The sequence below is a fragment of the Ovis aries genome, chromosome 18 (assembly GCF_016772045.2).
Source record: "Ovis aries strain OAR_USU_Benz2616 breed Rambouillet chromosome 18, ARS-UI_Ramb_v3.0, whole genome shotgun sequence".
NCBI classification, from domain to species: Eukaryota; Metazoa; Chordata; class Mammalia; order Artiodactyla; family Bovidae; genus Ovis; species Ovis aries.
Genome location: NC_056071.1, coordinates 6687319 through 6708494, shown reverse-complemented (window position 1 = coordinate 6708494; position 21176 = coordinate 6687319). Strand labels below are relative to the sequence as shown.

The window sequence follows — 21176 nt, the reverse complement described above, 5'->3', positions numbered from 1 at the left end:
CTTGACTTTCTACTTTTTCATTCCAGTCCCCTATAATGAAAAGGACATCTTTTGTGGGTGTTAGTTCTAAAAGGTCTTCTAGGTCTTCATAGAACCATTCAACTTCAGCTTCTGCAGCATTACTGGTTGGGGCATAGTCTTGGATTACTGTGATATGGAATGGTTTGCCTTGGAAACGAACAGAGATCATTCTGTCGTTTTTGAGATTGCATCCAGGTACTGCATTTTGGACTCTTTCGTTGACCATGATGGCTACTCCATTTCTTCTGAGGGATTCTTGCCTGCAGTAGTAGATATAATAGTCATCTGAGTTAAATTCACCCATTCCAGTCCATTTTAGTTTAGAATGTCGACATTCACTCTTGCCATCTCTTGTTTGACCACTTCCAATTTGCCTTGATTCATGGACCTGACATTCAAGGTTCCTATGCAATATTGCTCTTTAGAGCATCGGACCTTGCTTCTATCACCAGTCACATCCACGGCTGGGTATTGTTTTTGCTTTGGCTCTATCCTTTCATTCTTTATGGAATTATTTTTCCACTGATCTCCAGCAGCATACTGGGCACCTACTGACCTGGGGAGTTCCTCTTTCAGTATCCTATCATTTTGCCTTTTCATACTGTTCATGGGGTTCTCAAGGCAAAAATACTGAAGTGGTTTGCCATTCCCTTCTCCAGTGGACCACATTCTGTCAGACCTCTCCACCATGCCCACCCGTCTTGGGTGGCCCCACAGGGCATGGCTTAGTTTCATTGAGTTCGACAAGGCTGTGGTCCTAGTGTGATTAGATTGACTAGTTTTCTGTGAGTATGGTTTCAGTGTGTCTACCCTCTGATGCCCTTTTGCAACACCTACCATCTTACTTGGGTTTCTCTTACCTTGGGCAAGCGCAGCCCTGCTCCTTACCTTGGATGAGGGGTATCTCCTCACCGCTGCTTTTCCTGACCTTCAACGTGGGATAGCTACTCAAGGCCCTCCTGTGCCCGCACAGCCACCGCTCCTTGGACGTGGTGTGGCTCCTCCCGTCCACCACCCCTGGCCTAGGGCGGGGGGTTGCTCCTCCCAGCCACCACCCCTGGCCTCGGAAGCGGGGTGGCTTCTCTCGGCCATCCCCCCACCCCCGACCTCGAACACAGGGTGGTCCTCCTGGCCACCGCCCCTGACCTCGGACACAGGGTGGCTCCTCTTGGCTGTTCCTGCGCCATCACAGCCTGGCACTCTCGGCCGCTGCCCCTGACCTCGGACGGGGGGTAACTCCTCTTGGCCACCGCTCTTTGGACATGGGGTCCTCCTGGCTTCTGCCCCTGCCTCCAACGTGGGGTAGCTCCTCTCGGCCGCAGCCGCCTGCGCTCAGTGCACCGGTCAGTCGACCTGGGAAGGGCACAAAACGCAGGCACAACCAGGTCTGGGCCTCTGAGGACTACCCGAGTGCCTGAACCTAAGCGGCTAGACCTGGGAGGTGCATGCAGCCCATGGTCGGCCTCGGACGGTTGCCGGCAGAGCAACCTAGAACCTAAGCTGTGTGTGCTGCGAGCGGGGGCAGGCCCAGGGTGGCTTAATTGTATGTAATTATTTAATATTTTTTGGTTTATCGTGTTTCCATTATGGCTTGCCGTTGTGATTATCTTTTATTTTCTTCTTTGACTATTGATTGTGAAAACTGATAAATGTCTTTTACTGTTGTGATTATGTAATTTATTATTTATGTATTTATTTAATTATGTAATTTATTTATTATTTAATACCATTGTATTATGATTAGTCAACAGATAATAATAGAATTCTGTATCACTAAAACTACCATTTAATAGAAAAACGTGGTATCACTTTTTAAAATCCAGATGCACATCAGAATTAGCTTGGAATCTTTTTGAAAACTGTTGAGTGCCCAGGTAGTATTTTTCTCTCCAAAGCTCCAGATGTGATTCTAAGAGCAGTGACATTTAAAAGCAACTGGACTGTGTGATGATCTTTAGCTTTCATCTAGTTTCTTTTACTTTTTCTGTTTCCTGTTCAGTGCTGTCATTTCATTTAGTTATTATTTTCCAGTTTCTCTTTTTTTTGTTGTTCTTGTTCAAGACTTTGTCTTATGGGATAAAAGATTTCGTGTGTATTGTGTGTGTGTATGTATAGTATGCACAATATATTTTAGGAAGCGAGTTTTTGTTTAGCTACAAAATTTGACATTTTTAGCTCCACTTGTTTGACTAAGTTTGAATGTAATGCTTTAGTTCAGTTCAGTTCAGTTGCTCAGTCATGTCCGACTCTTTGCAACCCCATGAACTGCAGCACACCAGGCCTCCATGTCCATCACCAACACCCAGAGTTCACTCAAACCCATGTCCATTGAGTTGGTGATGCCAACCAACCATCTCATCCTCTGTCATCCCCTTCTCCTCTCGCTTTCAACCTTTCCCAGCATGAGAATCTTTTCAAATGAATCAGCTCTTCACATCAGGTGGCCAAAGTATTGGAGTTTCAGCCTCAACATCAGTCCTTCCAATGAACACTCAGGACTGATCTCCTTTAGGATGGACTGGTTGGATCTCCTTGCAGTCCAAGGGACTCTTGAGAGTCTTCTCCAACACCACAGTTCAGAAGCATCAATTCTTCGGCGTTCAGCCTTCTTCACAGTCCAACTCTCACGTCCATACATCACCACTGGAAAAACCATAGCCTTGACTAGACAGACCTTTGTTGACAAAGTAATGTCTCTGCTTTTTCATATACTGTCTAGGTTGGTCATAACTTTCCTTCCAAGGAGTAAGTGTTTTTTAATTTCATGGCTGCAGTCACCATCTGCAGTGATTTTGGAGCCCAGAAAAACAAAGTCAGCCACTGTTTCCACTGTTTCCCCATCTATTTCCCATGAAGTGATGGGACTGGATGCCATGATCTTCGTTTTCTGAATGTTGAGCTTTAAGCCAACTTTTTCGCTCTCCTCTTTCACTTTCATCAAGAGGCTTTTTAGTTCCTCTTCACTTTCTGCCACAAGGGTGGTGTCATCTGCATATCTGAGGTTATTGATATTTCTCCGAGCAGTCTTGATTCCAGCTTGTGCTTCCTCCAGCCCAGCGTTTCTCATGATGTATTCTGCATAGAAGTTAAATAAGCAGGGTGACAATATACAGCCTTGACGTACTCCTTATCCTATTTGGAACCAGTCTGTTGTTCCATGTCCAGTTCTAACTGTTGCTTCCTGACCTGCATACAGGTTTCTCAAGAGGTAGGTCAGGTGGTCTGGTATTCCCATCTCTTTCAGAATTTTCCACAGTTTATTGTGATCCACACAGTCAAAGGTTTTGGCATAGTCAATAAAGCAGAAATAGATGTTTTTCTGGAACTCTCTTGCTTTTTCCATGATCCAGCGGATGTTGGCAATTTGATCTCTGGTTCCTCTGCCTTTTCTAAAACCAGCTTGAACATCTGGAATTTGATAGTTCATGTATTTTTGAAGCCTGGCTTGGAGAATTTTAAGCATTACTTTACTAGCGTGTGAGATAAGTGCAATTATATGTTAGTTCTAATTTATAGTCAATCAAAACTTTGATGTAATTCCATTTATTCTGGCATCTAGTCTACTAGACTTTTTATTGCTAAAGTCTAGAAAGCCTATTATTTTAGTGATTAAAAAAAAATTGAATGAGGCTTGAAACTTCTGTTCCAATTCTGAGAAATGCTATGTTGTTAAAAAAAAAAATGCAAGAAAGTAACATGTGATACAATATTATTAACTAAAGTAGAGAGTTTGTTTAAATTTCACGGAATTTTATGCTAGTTTCCATTATTTGTTCTCATACCTTATTCAAGATTCCACATTGTATTTAGTTGCACTGAACAACTTCAGCTGTATACAACAAATTCTGGTTAATTCTTTTTGTTTTTACTCTGTTACAAATATTTTCTAATTTTCCTTATTATGACTTCTCAGATACACCCATCATTTAAAAGTGGATGTTTAATATCCAGATGCATGAGGTTTGTAAGTTATCCCTGATATTAATTTCTCATTTAAATGCTTTCTTACAATCACCCTCTGTGTTTTTTCAGTCTTTTAACTTTATTGAGGATTTCAATGGCTAAGTCAAAGGTCTCTGTTGGTAAATGTCATGTTGCACTTGAAAGTATATGGGTTATTTTCAAATATGTTTTGGTATTGATTTCTAACATAATTCCACAGTGATAAGAGAACAAATTCTGTATGATTTCAATACCTTTAGACCATGAAATTTTTACCCCTTATGTTATCCCTGAATATGTTCCACTGTCTTCTGGTTTATAGTCTATGGAAAGTTGAATAGAATTTTTCTCTTGCTATTGTGTGGAAATTACATAAATCTTAATTATGCTGCATTGGCTCACTGCGCTTTTCAGGTCTACTTTATCCTTCTACTTTTCTGTCTATTCATTCTATTGATTTTTGAGAGTTTGATACTGAAGTTGTAACTAAGTATCCTAATTTATCTACTTAAAAATTATTGTACTATATAGTGAACTATGTGTAACTTTGTTCTGTATTTTCAAAATCTCCTGTAAACTTATGACCCTTTTGTAATCTAGAAAAGAAAAAGAAAAAAATACATGTTCAAACTAAGGCTCTGCTCATAAGTGAAAGAATAGACACATAAGATGTTGACAGTTCACATACAAAAAGTGCAAAAATGATCCTCATATTGAAAAATGTTCACATCAATAATAAGAGAAATACAAATTGAGAATGACAAAATGTTTTAAATAAGACAGCATGTTTTAGAAGTTGATGAGACTGTGGGAAAGCCAATGCTTTCATACATGATGAAGAGAATGCAAACTGGTGTAATTCCTCTGGAGGGAAATACCAAGGACTCTATACACGTATTTACCTTTTGGCCCAGCAGGTCCACTGCTTAGAATGTGTACTGAAGGTACACTTGCAACAGTGGAGTTGAATATGTATGCACGGGTTGGTATTATATACATATGCTTTGTAAATCTGCCTACTTACGGATCCTAGAAGCAGTGGCACTCTTATAGTAAGGGGTACATCTAGCACTCAGATGTTGGTTTCTAGATGCCATACCCCAGAATTTAAATACATTTAATTTAATTCAATTCCTTTTATTAAAGGAGTTAAAGCTCCTTGGAGAAGTAATTGATTTCAGGACTAGTGCAGGGAAAGTACAGTTTGAACTTGGAATATCTTTTGCTCCTGGAAAGTATGACGATACTCATAAAAGAATGATAACTTGTTTAAAGAATGAAAAGACCAATTTTAAGTGTTCCTAGGTGCCAAAACTGGAACATTTTACCCAACACAATAAACAACAATGGTAGTGGGTTTTTAGTCCTTAAAATAAAATAAATGTCCTTGAATCCATACCAATATAAACATCAAATAAATGGGGGAGGAGGGATCATTCTTCCTTACATAAGAATTCCAATTAATAAATGTAGACAGAAAGATGGTAATTGAAAGTCATGTAAGTAAATACTACGTTATAATTGTTACAAACAAGATCCATTGATGAATGGTAAAATTAATGGGCAAAGTTCGGAGAAGGAACAGGATATTTAGTTTGGAGTTGTAGTAATCTGAAGACTTGACCTGGAGTTTCTGGAGGTGCTTCCAAGACTGTTTACTCACATGGATATTGGCTGGAGGTCTCATTCCTCTCCAATAAAGCTGCTTTAGGGCCGTCATGAAAAAGGAGTTGATTCCTGAAGAAGTAATCCAAGAGAAACAGCAAAGATAGAGCCACAATGCCTTTTGTGACTTACTCTGAAATCACAAAATCACACAGCAGAAATCTATTCTGTTTGCTCAGTTCAGTTCAGTTCAGTTGCTCAGTTGTGTCTGACTCTTTGCAACCCCACGGCCTGCAGCACACCAGGACTCCCTGTCCATCACCAAATCCCGGAGTTTACTCAAGCTCATGTCCATTGAGTCAGCAATGCCATCTAACCATCTCATCCTCTGTCATCCCCTTCTCCTCCCACCTTCAATCTTTCCCAGCATCGGGGTCTTTTCAAATGAGTCAGTTCTTCGCATCAGGTGACCAAAATATTGGAGTTTCAGCTTCAGCATCAGTCTTTCCAAAGAATATTCGTGACTGATTTCCTTTAGAATGGACTGGTTGGATCTCCTTGAGTCCAAGGAACTCTCCAGTCTTCTCCAACACCACAGTTCAAAAGCATCAGTTCTTCATTGCTCAACTTTCTTTATAGTCCAACTCTCGCATCCATACATGACTACTGGAAAAACGATAGCTTTGAGTAGACAGACCTTTGTTGGCAAAGCAATGTCTCTGCTTTTTAATATGCTGTGTGGGTAAGCGTCTTTTAATTTCATGGCTGCAGTCACCATCTGCAGTGATTTTGGAGCCCCCCCCAAAATAAAGTCTGCCACTGTTTCCACTGTTTCCCCATCTATTTGCCATGAAGTGATGGGACCGGGTGCCATGAAGTGATGGGACCGGGTGCCATGATCTTTGTTTTCTGAATGTTGAGCTTTAAGCCAACTTTTTCACTCTCCTCTTTCACTTTCATCAAGAGGCTCTTTAGTTCTTCACTTTCTGCCGTAAGGGTTGTGTTATCTGCACATCTGAGGTTATTGATATTTCTCCCGGCAATCTTGATTCAAGCTTGTCCTTCATCCAGCCTGGCATTTTGCATGATGTACTCTGCATATAAGTTAAATAAGCAGGGTGACAATATACAGCCTTGACATGCTCCTTTCATGATTTGGAACCAGTCTGTTGTTCCATGTCCAGTTCTAACTGTTGCTTCCTGACTGCATACACAATTCTCAGGAGGCAGGTCAGGGGGTCTGGTATTCCCACCTCTTTCAGAATTTTCCACAGTTTGTTGTGATTCACACAGCCAAAGGCTTTGGCATAGTCAATAAAGCAGAAGTAGATGCTTTCCTAGAACTCTCTTGCTTTTTCGATGATTTAGCAGATGTTGACAATTTGATCTGTGTTTCCTCTGCTTTTTCTAAATCCAGCTTGAACATCTGGAATTTGATGATTCAGATACTGCTGAAGCCTGGCTTGGAGAATTTTGAGCATTACTTTACTAGCGTGTGAGCTGAGTGCAATTGTGCAGCAGTACTTTGAACATTATTTGGCATTGCTTTTCTTTGGAATTGGAATGAAAACTGACCTTTTCCGGTCCTGTGGTCACTCGTGAGTTTTCCAAATTTGCTGGCATATTGAATGTAGCACTTTCACAGCATCATCTTTTAGAATTTGAAGTAGCTCAACTGGAACTCCATCACCTCCACTAGCTTTGTTCATAGTGATGCTTCCTAAGGCCCACTGGACTTCGAATTACAGAATTTCTGACTCTAGGTGAGTGATCACACCATCGTGATTATCTGGGTCGTGAAGGTCTTTTTTGTATAGTTCTTCTGTGTATTCTTGCCACCTCTTCTTAATATCTTCTGCTTCTGTTAGGTCCATACCATTTCTGTCCTTTATTGTGCTCATCCTTGCATGAAATGTTTCCTTGGTATCTCTAATTTTCTTAAAGAGATCTCTAGTCTTTCCCATTCTGTTGTTTTCCTCTATTTCTTTGCATTGATCGCTGAAGAAGGCTTTCTTATCTCTCCTTGCTATTTGGAACTCTGCATTCAAATGGGTATCTTTCCTTTTCTCCTTTGCTTTTCACTTCTATTCTTTTCACAGCTCTTTGTAAGGCCTCCTCAGACAACCATTTTTCCTTTTTGCACTTCTTTTTCTTAAGGGTAGTCTTGATCCCTGCCTCCTGTACAATGTCATGAACCTCTATCCATAGTTCTTCTGGCACTCTGTCTGTCAAATCTAATCCATTGAATCTATTTTTCACTTCTACTGTACAATCATAAGGGGTTTGATTTAGGTCATACCTGACCTAAATCTAGTGGTTTCCCCTACTTTCTTCAATTTAAGCCTGAATTTGGCAATAAGGACTTCATGATCTGAGCCACAGTCAGCTCCTGGTCTTGTATTTGCTGACTGTATAGAGCTTCTCCATCTTTGACTGCAAAGAATATAATCAGTCTGATTTCAGTATTGACCGTCTGGTGATGTCTGTGTATAGAGGATTCTTTTGTTGTTGGAAGAGGCTGTTTGCCATGACCAGTGCGTTCTCTTGGCAGTATTCTGTTAGCCTTTGCCCTGCTTCATTCTGTACTCCAAGGCCAAATTTGCCTGTTACCCCAGGTATTTCTTGACTTCCTATTTTTGCATTCCAGTATTCTGTTTATTAGATATCTTAAAGCCACCACTGGGAAAGGGCATCTCTAGCCTAGTAATTCTTTTTTCTCTCTAAGAGTTCCCACTTCCCCTTTTGTTGTCAAGTTTCCATTGCTTCCAGTTTTGGTTCCTCTTTTTTGTAACTTGCCCCAGGGCTAATCTGGGCAAGATTACTGTGATAAGATTTGTAGTGGAAAAGAGAAGGTAATGTTCAGCATTTCCTACCCTCATCCATGACAAACCCTTCCTTACTTCAATCTTATATTATGCACCTCCCACTTTATGTAATAAATTGTCCAGAACCCACCTGTGAAACCATGACTTAGACAAGCCTCTCTAATAGCAATAATCATGTTGTATTACAGTTAACCATTTTTCATGCTTGTCCTCAATATCATATTCATATCTGAATCCCCAAGGCCTACCATAGTGCCTAAAAGATCCCTAGTGGGTAAATGGGTTTTCTTTTGAAATGTAAGTATGCTTAAGAACCTTAAATTAAAGATGCTAATTTAGCTATCTGGGCCTTTGTCTATCCTAACTTTGGAAGGACAGGGGAAAAGAGAGCTCCTTCAGCCTATTTCCTGTTTTCACAAGCAGATACTCTAGGCTTTGCTACCCCTTTACCCAGCTTTATTGTTGTTCTGTCCCTAAGTTGTGTCTGATTCTTTGTGACCCTAGGGACTGCAACATGCCAGCTTCCTGTCCTTCACTATCTCCCACAGTTTGCTCAAACTCATGTCCCTTGAGTCAGTGATGCCGAGCTACCTGTGGGAGACTTCTGGAGTCGCCCTCTTTCTGCATACTTGTTCTTCCTGCAGATTCTTCTCTTTGGGCTCCCTTTCTCATCTCTTCCTATTCCTGGTATAAACCCATTCCCACCCCGGCTCCCTGGCCTGCAGGTCTTGTCCATCCAGCTGCACCCTACACCTCACTGAAGACTGGGATAGGATTCCCTCTGCTGCTTCCTCCCTCTGCAGCCGTGGGAAGTTCCACCCATTCCTACATCAGCTGGCTTCTGAGGCCCAGCCCAGCCAGGGCCTGATTGATCCCCAGCTCTCCGTCATGCCTTCTATCGTCTTTCTGCCAAGGGGAGGTGAGACAGCAAATCTTGATACTGGGGCAGAACTAGACATCATTTGGGCTGACCTGCCAGTTTAGTTCGTATGACACTTTTTCCTATGGAGAAAAATGAAACTAAATGAATGACCTATAAAAACTTAATAAATAAGTATAAATTTTTTATTATCCCTGGGTCAAGAAGATCCCTTGGAGGAGGAAATGGCAACTGACTTCAATATTCTTGCCTGGGAAATCCCACAGACATAGGAGCCTGGTGGCCTATAGTCCATTGGGGTTGTGAAGAGTCAGACACAACTGAGGGACTAACACTTTCATAACAAGCTTAATAAATAGAAGTTGTTCATTAAAAGTCATAAAATTTTTATATGGAAAGGAAATCTGATAATATTCCGTTACCAGTTCTCATTTTATAGTTTAAATACTCAAAAGTTCAGGTGGGTTGAGTAATTTTTTTCAATAGTCATGTTTTCTGGTAGAATCTCATATTACAGCTGACTTAATTTCACACCTAGGTCAATCTGCAACAGTTTTTCTTCCAGCGTAGAAATTTTGAATTATTCTAACATTATTTATTAAATTTCATGTTTCATATTATATTGGTATATATTATAAGAATCATAGCACTTTTCTTTCTAACCCAGATTTAGGTCGATCTCGAGAACTTCAATATGTGTACGTGGATAACAACGTTCATCTGAAAGGCTTGCCATCCTTTCTGTACAACAAAGTCATCGGGTGCAGTGGGTAAGGCTGATTTCACATTTTATACTAATACTCAGCTCTTTTGCTAGCTTTATTTCTACTTCAGTACTTAGCCCTGATAAAACTCAAAAATAGATGTATGACTTTTGATAATCCTGTTCAATTTTGTTTTGAGATTTAACATGCTAAACCAAGTACCCTTAGAAACCAAAAATATTGAACAAGCAATTAGGATATTTTATTTTGAGTTTTGTTAGTAAGTTATAAATTTGGTCAATTATTTGTTGTTTTCCAGGTAAAAGAAAAATTAATTCATGCATACCATTATAAACTCAGTAGTATCAGTCACAAATACTGGAGGAATCAGTGTTAGTGTAAAAGTTTTTCGTTTCCTTCCATTGCAGTGACAGTTTTACTACACTGGGACTTTACCAATTGAAAATATTTACAGCTTGACAATTTGAAATAGTCCCTCAGTACAAATCATGATTCCAGCAACCAAAGCAGATGTTTCAGTTAATAGGAAATGAAGAACTTTTATTTTCAGGACAGCATTAATCTTTCCTTCTCAGTTAGGCTTTTAGAAAGATAATGTCAGCTTCTCCTTCTATAGCAGTGAGACAGAAGCACCCTGAAGTGGTTCCCAGAGTGGCATGGGCTTAATACGGGACAGCTCAGCTGCCAATCCAGCTTTTGACTGGCCTCACTTTCCTCACTTAAGCAGCCACAGGATACTTGGAACACCTCAGAGGCTACTTAGCCAGCATGTCGACTCTCTCTTTATAATTTCAAACATCCTGAATAACTTGACTCATACTCTATATATTTCTGGCGAGAAAAGGGATGACAATAAGCCTATACATAGAGACAGCCATTCCCCTGCTGGCCTGGCTCCAGGGGATGGGCCCTGAGCAGTGCTTGCTCCAGAGAGGGTAATCCTAGAAGTAGTGGCCTTCCCCTAGGAAAAATTATGCACTTGTTATCTTGGAAGAGCCCTAGATGAATTCATTGCCTGTGCAGGCTGATGAAATATAAGCCCAGAGATATATTCCAGAACTTTCTGTGAAGAACAGATAGTAGAATATGTGGTTGAGTTTTTAGCTCAGTGATTTTTCTGCAGCTGATCATATCTCAGCTGTGCTGTTGTGCACTCGTTAATCCTAGTAAGTTCTTTAAGTATCTATAATATAGCCCAATTTTTCCAAGTGGTGAGCAAAATACCCTCAGTCACCAAGATGCATGTGATGATGCAAGCAGGCTCCAAGGCTGAAGGCAGTTTTTTCTGCACCAAAGCCTTCAGAGACTGCACTGTAATATGATCTAAAATTTCTACCATAATAAAGGAATAGCTCTTACTTGAGATAAAGAGTAAGTGTTTTTTTTGGTGTTTAGATACAGCTGTTACTGACTGCCACAAGGTTCTATTTGTGCCGAGTTGAGAGATACTTATTTCCTTGTATTTCTTTTTAATTTTTGGCCACACCGTATGACTTGCAGGATCTTACTTCCCTGACCAGGGATTAAACCTGGGCCCATGGCAGAGAGAACACTGAGGCCTGACCACAGGACCACCAGGGAATTCCACCCCCGACCCCTGTACTTTTTAAAAATATATTTTCATTGTTGACTTGGCATCTGGTGGCACAATTAGTGAATTTTATGAGAGCTTCACATCTTTGAGAAAATAAAGAGTAAGGCAAAATATGCCAATTATTAGCAGATAGCCTACACTTTTTATTATTATTGGCATATTCCTTTGGTAGTAATAATAAGATAAAATTATTAAAAGGGAAGTTATCAAGCAATCAGTTTTCTAATTTTAGTGTATTTTGGAGTGTTGGCAGTCCCATGTGCCAATAAAATGTGATCCAAAAGGTATTTTTAATCTATCGGTTTAACTCAGAATGCATTTTGTATAGAAGCAGTATTGGTGGTTATACTCCTAGCCAGTTCATTAAATGGTCATTTAATCCATTTTGCACCCTGAAAGTTATACTTATAAAATATTTCTGTGCAAAAACGTATTCAAAATTCTAATGTTGCTCAGTTGATTAGTTGTGTCTGACTCTTTGTGACCCCAGGGACTATACCACACCAGGCTTCCCTATCCTTCACCATCTCTGGAGCTTGCTCAAATTCATGCCCATTGAGTCAGTGAAGGCATCCAACCATCTTGTCCTCTGTCATCCCCTTCTCCTCCTGCCTTCAATCTTTCCCAGCATCAGGGTCTTTTCTAATGAGTTGGCTCTTTGCATCAGGTATCAAAGTATTGGAGCTTCAGTTTCAGCGTCATTTCTTCTAATGAATAATCAGGTTTGAATTCCTTTAGAATTGACTGGTTTGATCTCCTCGCAGTCCAAGGGACTCTCAAGAGTCTCTCCAACACCACAGTTCAAAAGTATCAATTCTGCAGCATTCAGCTTTCTTTATGGTCCAACTCTCATATCCATACATGACTACTGGAAAAACCAAACCTTTGACTAGACGGACCTTTGTTGTCCAAGTAATGTCTCTGCTTTTTAATATGCTGTCTGACTTTGTCATAGCTTTTCTTCCAAGGAACAAGCATCTTAACTTCATGGCTGCAGTCACCATTGGCAGTGATTTTGGAGCCCAAGAAAATAACGTTTGTCACTGTTTCCACTGTTTCCCGTCTATTTGCCATGAAGTGATGGGACTGGATGCCATGGTCTTTGGTTTTTGAATGTTGAGTTTTAAGCCAGCTTTTTCACTCTCTTCTTTCGCCTTCATCAAAAGGCTCTTTAGTTCCTCTTCACTTTCTGCTATAAGAATGCTGTTATCTGTATATCTGAAGTTATTGATATTTCTCTCGGGAATATTGATTCCAGCATGTGCATCACCCAGCCCAGCGTTTCTCATGATGTAGTCTACAAAGTGAAATAAGCAGGGTGATGATATACAGCCTTGATGTACTCCTTTCCCAATTTGGAACCAGTCTATTGTTCCATGTCCGGTTCTAACTGTTGCTTCTTGACCTGCATACAGGTTTCACAAGAGGCAGCTTTGTAAAGTGGTCTAGTATTCCCATCACTTGAAGAATTTTCCACAGTTTGTTGTGATCCACACAGTCAAAGGCTTTACTGTAGTCAGTGAAGCAGAAGTAGATGTTTTTTCTGGAATTCTCTTGCTTTTTCTATGATCCAACAGATGTTGGTAATTTGATCTCTGTCTGGTTCCTCTGCCTTTAGTTTTTTCAGATTTTGTTTTATTTTTACTTTACAATATGGTATTGGTTTTGCCGTACATCAGCATGAATCCACCAGGGGTGTACACGTGTTCCCAATCCTGAACCCCCCTCCCACCTCCCTCCCCATACCATCCCTCGGGGTCATCCCAGTGCACCAGCCCCAAGCATCCTGTATCCTGCATCGAATCTGGACTGGCGATTCGTTTCTTATATGATATTATACATGTTTCAATGCCATTCTCCCAAATCATCCCACCCTCTCCCTCTCCCGCAGAGTCCAAAAGACTGTTCTTTACATCTGTGTCTCTTTTGCTGTCTTACATACAGGGTTATCATTACCATCTTTCTAAATTCCATATATATGCATTAGTATACTGTATTGGTGTTTTTCTTTCTGGCTTACTTCACTCTGTATAATAGGCTCCAGTTTCATCCACCTCATTAGAACTGATTCAAATGTATTCTTTTTAATGGCTGAGTAATACCCCATTGTGTATATGTACCACAGCTTTCTTATCCATTCATGTGCTGATGGACATCTAGGTTGCTTCCATGTCCTGGCTGTTATAAACAGTGCTGCGATGAACATTGGGGTACACGTGTCTCTTTCAATTCTGATTTCCTCAGTGTGTATGCCCAGCAGTGGGATTGCTGGGTCATAAGGCAGTTCTATTTCCAGGTTTTTAAAGAATCTCCATACTGTTCTCCATAGTGGCTGTACTAGTTTGCATTCCCACCAACAGTGTAAGAGGGTTCCCTTTTCTCCACACCCTCTCCAGCATTTATTGGATGGCAGCCATTCTGACTGGCATGAAATGGTACCTCATTGTGGTTTTGATTTGCATTTCTCTGATAATGAGTGATGTTGAGCATCTTTTCATGTGTGTGTTAGCCATCTGTATGGCTTCTTTGGAGAAATGTCTATTTAGTTCTTTGGCCCATTTTTCGATTGGGTCGTTTATTTTTCTGGAATTGAGCTGCAGGAGTTTCTTGTATATTTTCTAAAACCAGCCTGATCGTCTGGCAGTTCTCAGTTCACGTACTGTTGCAGGAGAATGGCTTGGAGAATTTTGAGCATTACTTTGCTAGCGTGTGAGATGAGTGCAGTTGTGCAGTAGTTTGAAAATTCTTTGACATTGCCCTTCTTTGGGATTGGAATGAAAACTGACCTTTTCCAGTCCTGTGGCCACTGCTGAGTTTTCCAAATTTGCTGGCATATTGAGTGCAGTACTTTCACAGCATCATATTTCAGGATTTGAAATAGCTCACCTGGAATTTCGTCACCTCCACTAGTTTTGTTCATAGTTATGCTTCCTAAGGCCTAGTTGACTTTGCACTCCAAGATGTCTGGCTCTAGGTGAGTGATCACACCATTGTGGATATCTGGGTCATTAAAATCTCTTTCGTATAGTTTTTCATGTATTATTGCCAGCTCTTCTTAATCTCTTCTGCTTCTATTAGGTCCATACCATTTCTGTCCTTTATTATGCCCATCTTTGCATGAAATATTCCCTTGGTATCTCTAATTTTCTTAAAGAGATCTCTAGTCTTTCCCATTCTATTGTTTTTCTCTATTTCTTTGTATTGTTTACTGAGGAAGGCTTTCTTATCTCTCCTTGCTCTTCTTTGGAACTCTACATTCAGATGGATACATCCTTCCTTTTCTCCTTTGTCGTTCACTTCTCTTCTTTTCTCAGCTATTTGTAAGGCCTCCTCAGATAACCATTTGCCTTTCTTTTTCTTGGGGATGGTTTTGATCACTGCCTCCTGTACAGTGTTGTAAACTTCCATCCATAGTTCATCCATAGTTCTTTAGGCACTCTATTGGGTCTAATCCCTGTTCCTCACTTCCACTGTATAATCATAAGTGATTTGATTTAGGTCATACCTGAATAGCCTAGTAGTTTTCCACATTTTCTTCAATTTAAGTCTGAATTTTTCAATAAGGAGTTGGTGATCTGAGCCACAGTCAGCTTCTGGCCTTGTTTTTGCTGCCTGTATAGCGCTTCTCCATCTTCAGCTACAAAGAATATAATCAGTCTGATTTCCGTATTGACCGAATGCTGGTATTTCAGTGTCTGGTGATGTCCATGTGTAGAGTAATCTCTTGTGTTGTTGGAAGAGGGTGTTTGCTATGACCAGTGCATTCTCTCAGCAAAACTCTAGCCTTTGCCCTGCTTCGTTTTGTACTTGAAGGCCAAATTTGCCTGTTACTCCAGGTATCTCGACTTCCTATTTTTGCATTCCTGTCCCATATGAAGAAAGTTCAGTTCAGTTCAGTCGCTCAGTCCTGTCCGACTCTTTGCAACCCCATGAATTGCAGCACACCAGGCCTCCCTGTCCATCACCATCTCCCGGAGTTCACTCAGACTCACGTCCATCGAGTCCATGATGCCATCCAGCCATCTCATCCTCGGTTGTCCCCTTCTTCTCCTGCCCCCAATTCCTCCCAGCATCAGAGTCTTTTCCAATGAGTCAACTCTTCACATGAGGTGGCCAAAGTACTGGAGCTTCAGCTTTAGCATCATTCCTTCCAAAGAAGATGGAGAAGCTCTATACAGTCAACAAAAACAAGACCAGGAGCTGACTGTGGCTCAGATCATGAACTCCTTATTACCAAATTCAGACTCAAATTGAAGAAAACGGAAAACCACTAGACCATTCAGGTGTGACCTAAATCAAATCCCTTATGATTATACAGTAGAAGTGAGAAATAGATTTAAGGGCCTAGATCTGATAGATAGAGTGCCTGATGGACTATGGAATGAGGTTCATGACATTGTACAGGAGACAGGGATCAAGACCATCCCCATGGAAAAGAAATACAAAAAAGCAAAATGGCTGTCTGGGGAGGCCTTACAAATAGCTGTGAAAAGAAGAGAGGCGAAAAGCAAAGGAGAAAAGGAAAGATATAAGCATCTGAATGCAGAGTTCCAAAGAATAGCAAGAAGAGATAAGAAAGCCTTCTTCAGCAATCAATGCAAAGAAATAGAGGAAAACAACAGAATATGAAGAAAAGGACATCTTTTTTTGGTGTTAGTTCTAAAAGGTCTTGTATGTCTTCATAGAAACAGTTCAATTTCAGCTGCTTTGGCATTCGTGGTTGGAGCATAGACTTGGATTGCTATGACATTGAATGGTTTATCTTGGACACAGAGATCATTCTGTCATTTTTGAGACTGCACCCAAGCGCATCCAGGCATTTTGGACTCTTTTGTTGACTGTTAGGGCTACTCCATTTATTCTAAGGGATTCTTGCCCACAATAGTAGATATAATGGTCATTTAAATTAAATTCATACATTCTGGTCCTTTTTAGCTCACTGATTACTAAAATGTCAAAGTTCACTCTTGCCATCTCCTATTTGACCACTTCCAATTTGCCTTGATTAATGGGACCTAATCTTCCAGGTTCCTATGCAATAGTGTTCTTTACAGCATCAGACTGTACTTTTACCACCAGTCACATCCACAACTGGGTGTTGTTTCCACTTTGGCTCAGCCTCTTCATTCCTTCTGGAATTATTTCTCTGCTCTTCTCCAGTAGCATATTGGGCACCTACCAACCTGGTGAGTTCATCTTTCAGTGTCATCTCTTTTGCCTTTTCATACTGTTCATGGGGTTCTCAAGGCAAGAATGCTGAAGTGGTTTGCCATTCCCTTCTCCAGTGGACCACATTTTGTCAGAACTCTCCACCATGATCCATCTATCTTGGGTGGCCCTACATGGCATGGCTCATAGCTTCTTTGAGTTAGTCAAGGCTGTGGTCCATGTGATCAGTTTGGTTAGTTTTCTGTGATTGTGGTTTTCATTCTGTCTGCTCTCTGATGGATGAGGATGAGAGGCTTATAGAAGCTTCTCGATGGGAGGGATTGGCTGTGGGGAAAACTAGGTCTTGCTCTGGTGGGCCAGGCCATGCTCAGTAAATCTTAAACCCAATTTTCTGCTGATGAGTGGGGCTGTGTTCTCTCCCTGTAGTTTGGCCTGAGGCCAAACTATGGTAGCGGTAATGGCGACCTTCTTCAAAAGGACTTACGTCAGCATGCTGCAGCTCCCAGGATTGTTGTGTTCAGTGCCCCTGACCCTGCTGGAGGCCATTGTCAACTCACACCTCTGCCAGAGACTCCCGGACACTCACAGGCAAGTCTGGCGCAGTCTCTTGTAGGGTCACTGCTCCTTTCTCCTGAGTCCTGGTACACAGAAAGTTTTGTTGTGCCCTGCAGGAGTCTGTTTCCCCAGTCCTGTGGAAGTTCTATAATCAAATTCTGCTGGCCTTCAAAGTCAAATTCCTGGGGGTTCTCAGTCCCTTTGTGGGATCCCCAGGTTGGGCAATCTGTTACGGGCCATAGAACTTTTGCAACAGTAGAAGAACTTCTTTGGTATAGTTGTTCTCCAATTTGTGAGTCACCTGCTCAGCAGCTCGATAGAGGAGCTATTGGTGACCTCCTCCAAGAGGACTTAGGCCACGTGCCACGCCTCCCAGACCTGCTGCACCAGAGCCCCTGTCCCCGTGCAGGTCACTGCCGACCCGTGCCACCTTAGGAGACGTTGAAACACTCAAAGGCAGGTCTGGCTCAGTCTCTTGTGGAGGTCACTGTTCCATTCCTTGGGTCCTGGTGGGCACAGGTTTTGTTGGTACCCTCCAAGCATCTCTGGCGGGTCTTAGATTTGATTTTAATGCAGTTGTGCCCCTCCTATCATCTTATTGGGGCTTCTCCTTTGCCCTTGGGTGCATGGTATCTTTTTTTGGTGGGATCCAACATTCTCGTGTCGACGGTTATTCAGCAGCCATCGAACTGTAATACATGGTAACTATTGAAGTCTTAACAACAGAATTAAGGAGCTCCCTTCTTTTATCTCTTTTGTCTGTTGTATATATTCAAAGGGCGTCTCCCATTCCAAGTCAAAGGAAGGGTGGTTTGGGAGAAGAGGGGCAAGGTGAAGAACAAGCTTCTAAGGTAAACCTGTGTAAAGGACATTAGGGTGTCGGAGGCCTAGGAAGTGTACCTCTTGATTCTGAATGAGGATCGTGGTTCAGTTGTTTCTTCAGTGCATATTTTTGAGCAGCTCCTCTGTTTGGTTATTCTCTAGACAGTGGCCATACGGTGTAGGAGCCAAACTGTTCAGCTCCTCCTGCCTTCGTGGACCTCATAATCTAACTAGGGATCCAAATGAACAGTCAATAGCTAAACATACCTGGCGCTGATTCTTTCCAAGGAGATGGTATTTAAGCTGAAAACCGAAGAATCTCACACTGTTTTCCACCACCATCACATGCTCCTTCTAGCCCAGGAATAGGTCTACGATAAAGAACATACCAGCTCCTGCTGTACTATGCTTTCCCTGAAACAATCATTTTACCCTTTTCTGATTAACAGTCAAAGAAAACTGGAGCAAAATGAGTACAGCTTTAGGGATCTGTGGCATGATATAAAAAAGTCAGATATATAGATAGATAGATAGATATGTATATATGTGTATAAAATTCACATCACAGAAGGAAAATAGAGAAGCAAGTGTAAAACATATAAAAAGGTATAAGAATAGCAATTAACAAACATTGCACAGTGTCAAGAATTCTCAGAAGTCTCATAAAATTATATTTGATATTCATAGAAATATGAATAAAGGTAGCTTCTGCTTATTTCATGTTTGTTCATTTGCCAAATAATTATTGAACATTAAGTAGCAAGTCAGCACTGTGCTAACAGTTATAGAAAAGATCATTTAGATATTTATCCTAATATAAAAGATAACTACCCTAAGAGAAAAGTAGATAGTGAAAATCTATAGCACAGTGGCTGTTTATGACCTGGTTCTGAAGCCACACACTGGCTCTCTGTTCTATCCTGTTGGTCACACCGGCTACCCCTGTTTCTTGTGGAGGAGACTCCAGGAGGGGAGGAGCACGGGAGCCACCCTGGATTGCACGCATGCTCTTTGCTCGTCTCTTAGAAAAATGCGGTTGTTATTTTGTCTGGATTTGTCTTACTACAGAAATAAATGTCTTTATTTCTTTTCCGTTTTACCTCAAAGGAGAAGTCTCTCCCATGGTAGAATTTTATAAAGTGGAGTTGGCACATTTGCCTACTCAGAAGACCTATTCCAGACCTATATCAAAAGTGGCCCGGTATCGGGTTTATTTTCTCAGTTGTCTGATTGTATGAGTCAAAGAAAACCAAGTCACTGCTGTGCTTTTTCTTATATAAATAAGCAGTTATAGCTGAGTTTGGGTACAACTTGGATAAATACTTAGGTTAAATGGTTTGTTAATATAACTGCTGAAGATAACAGAGTTGTCTGATGCATTCCAAATTCTGAGTTAAATCAACGTACTAGAAAATATCCTTTGGATTACAGTGCATTTTTGTGTAGGGGCTGCCTACATACCCCAAACAAGCAATATTAGATACTTGAATCACACCTCCATGGGACAGGCACAAAGCAGCCTGACTACAGATTGAAAAAAAATAACAAAACTGAGGTACAATTTGAGCTATCACTCAAGAGTTTGCACTTTGATTCCAATGCAATTATTAATTACTTATTTAAAAATTACCAACATTCCTTCTAAGATTTAGAAGAATTTAACAGAATTCAGAGTATCCACAGTATAACTTTCCAGATGTCCAGGGTGCAATCTAAAATTGCATAACATTTGAAGAATAAAGAAAATATGACCTAGTGTCAAGGAAAGTAAAAACTTTACTTGATGAGCTTAACACAGAATGGTATAAGAGGAAAAGTCAGTGAACTTGGAAGGTAGATCAATAGAAAAGATTCAATCTGAAGAACACGAAAAAAGATTGAAAACAAGTATGAACTACAGCATTGTTGGGAAACTGACAGACAATATAAAAAAACCTGAGAGAAAATGGGGCAGAAATAACAACAAGTTGTTTGAACAAATATTGTCCAAAAACTTGCCAAATATGATTAAACATATAAATTTACATTTTCAAGAAACTAAGTGAACTCTAAGCAATATAGATTACAAAAAAAAAACCATACCCAGGCAAAGCTGCTGAAAACCAAACGTAAAAAGAAAATCTTGAAACCAACCAGAGAAAAATGACAAACTACATATGAAGAAATAACTCAAAAGACTGTTACCTTCAAATTTTGAAGGCCAGGAAACAGTAGAATGATATTTTTAAAGTGCCAAAGAAAAAAACAGTCAACCTAGCAACCAGCAAAAATATCCTTCAAAAATGAAAGTAAAATAAATGTGTTCCCAGATGGAACAAAACTAAGTCTTGAAGAGACTGTGCCAAGAGGACAGATGCTTTATCCAAATCAAGGCTTATTCTAACAGGGTGGCATAGCTTCTTTCCTTCCCCATATTCACTTCTCCCCTTTCCTTTTAGCTTTTTTCTTTTTTTTTTTTTGCTAAAAAGGGTTAATCTGGTAGCAGCTCCCTCAATAATGAGCACGTGGATGACAGTATATTTTCTGAAGTATAGAACTTAGTCATTTGGGTTCTTTTGGTTAGGGGATTTAAACTAATTCTTTACTCTCAACACTTTGGTCGGTGGAGTGATAAGTTTGAAAATGCATATGAATTAATTTGCTAAATCACATACATGTTTTGGAGCATAATCTTAGTGGCAAAATTATGTTACTATTCATTTATCTTGTTTAGGTTTACATGTTGAATGGCAGCTCTGAAAACATTGAATTGAAAAGGAATTGTGATCATTGTTATAAATTGTCTGTGTAACTAAGCCAGGGGTCCTGACATTTGTAACCGATTTCAATTCAGTTTTTAAAGCATTTCTTTATTTATTTAACTGTCTTGGGTCTTAGTTGTAGCATGTGGGATCTAGTTCCCTGACCACGGATCGAACTCGGGCTCCCTGCATTGAAACATGGAATCTTAGCCACTGGAGCACCAACTCATTATAATAACCAGCCCACTTAAGGATTTGAATCTAATCTTTTTTGTAACCCCCTCAGCATTCATTCTA

At 40.5% G+C, this 21176-nt stretch overlaps 1 protein-coding gene across 8 annotated transcripts in view; it reads left to right on the top strand.

The window, feature by feature from the left end:
• The window catches only part of LRRC28 (leucine rich repeat containing 28), a 208857-nt gene that overhangs the window by 127429 nt on the left and 60252 nt on the right, over window positions 1-21176 (top strand). For all 8 annotated transcript variants that reach the window (XR_009597175.1, XR_009597174.1, XR_009597173.1 and 5 more), the window contains one exon: window positions 9941-10043. Coding sequence is in view for 4 of the 8 variants with exons in the window: in XM_012098366.5 (XP_011953756.1) it covers window positions 9941-10043 (103 nt within the window). In the remaining 4 variants the exon portion in view is untranslated. The remainder of the gene's footprint in view (window positions 1-9940; window positions 10044-21176) is intronic.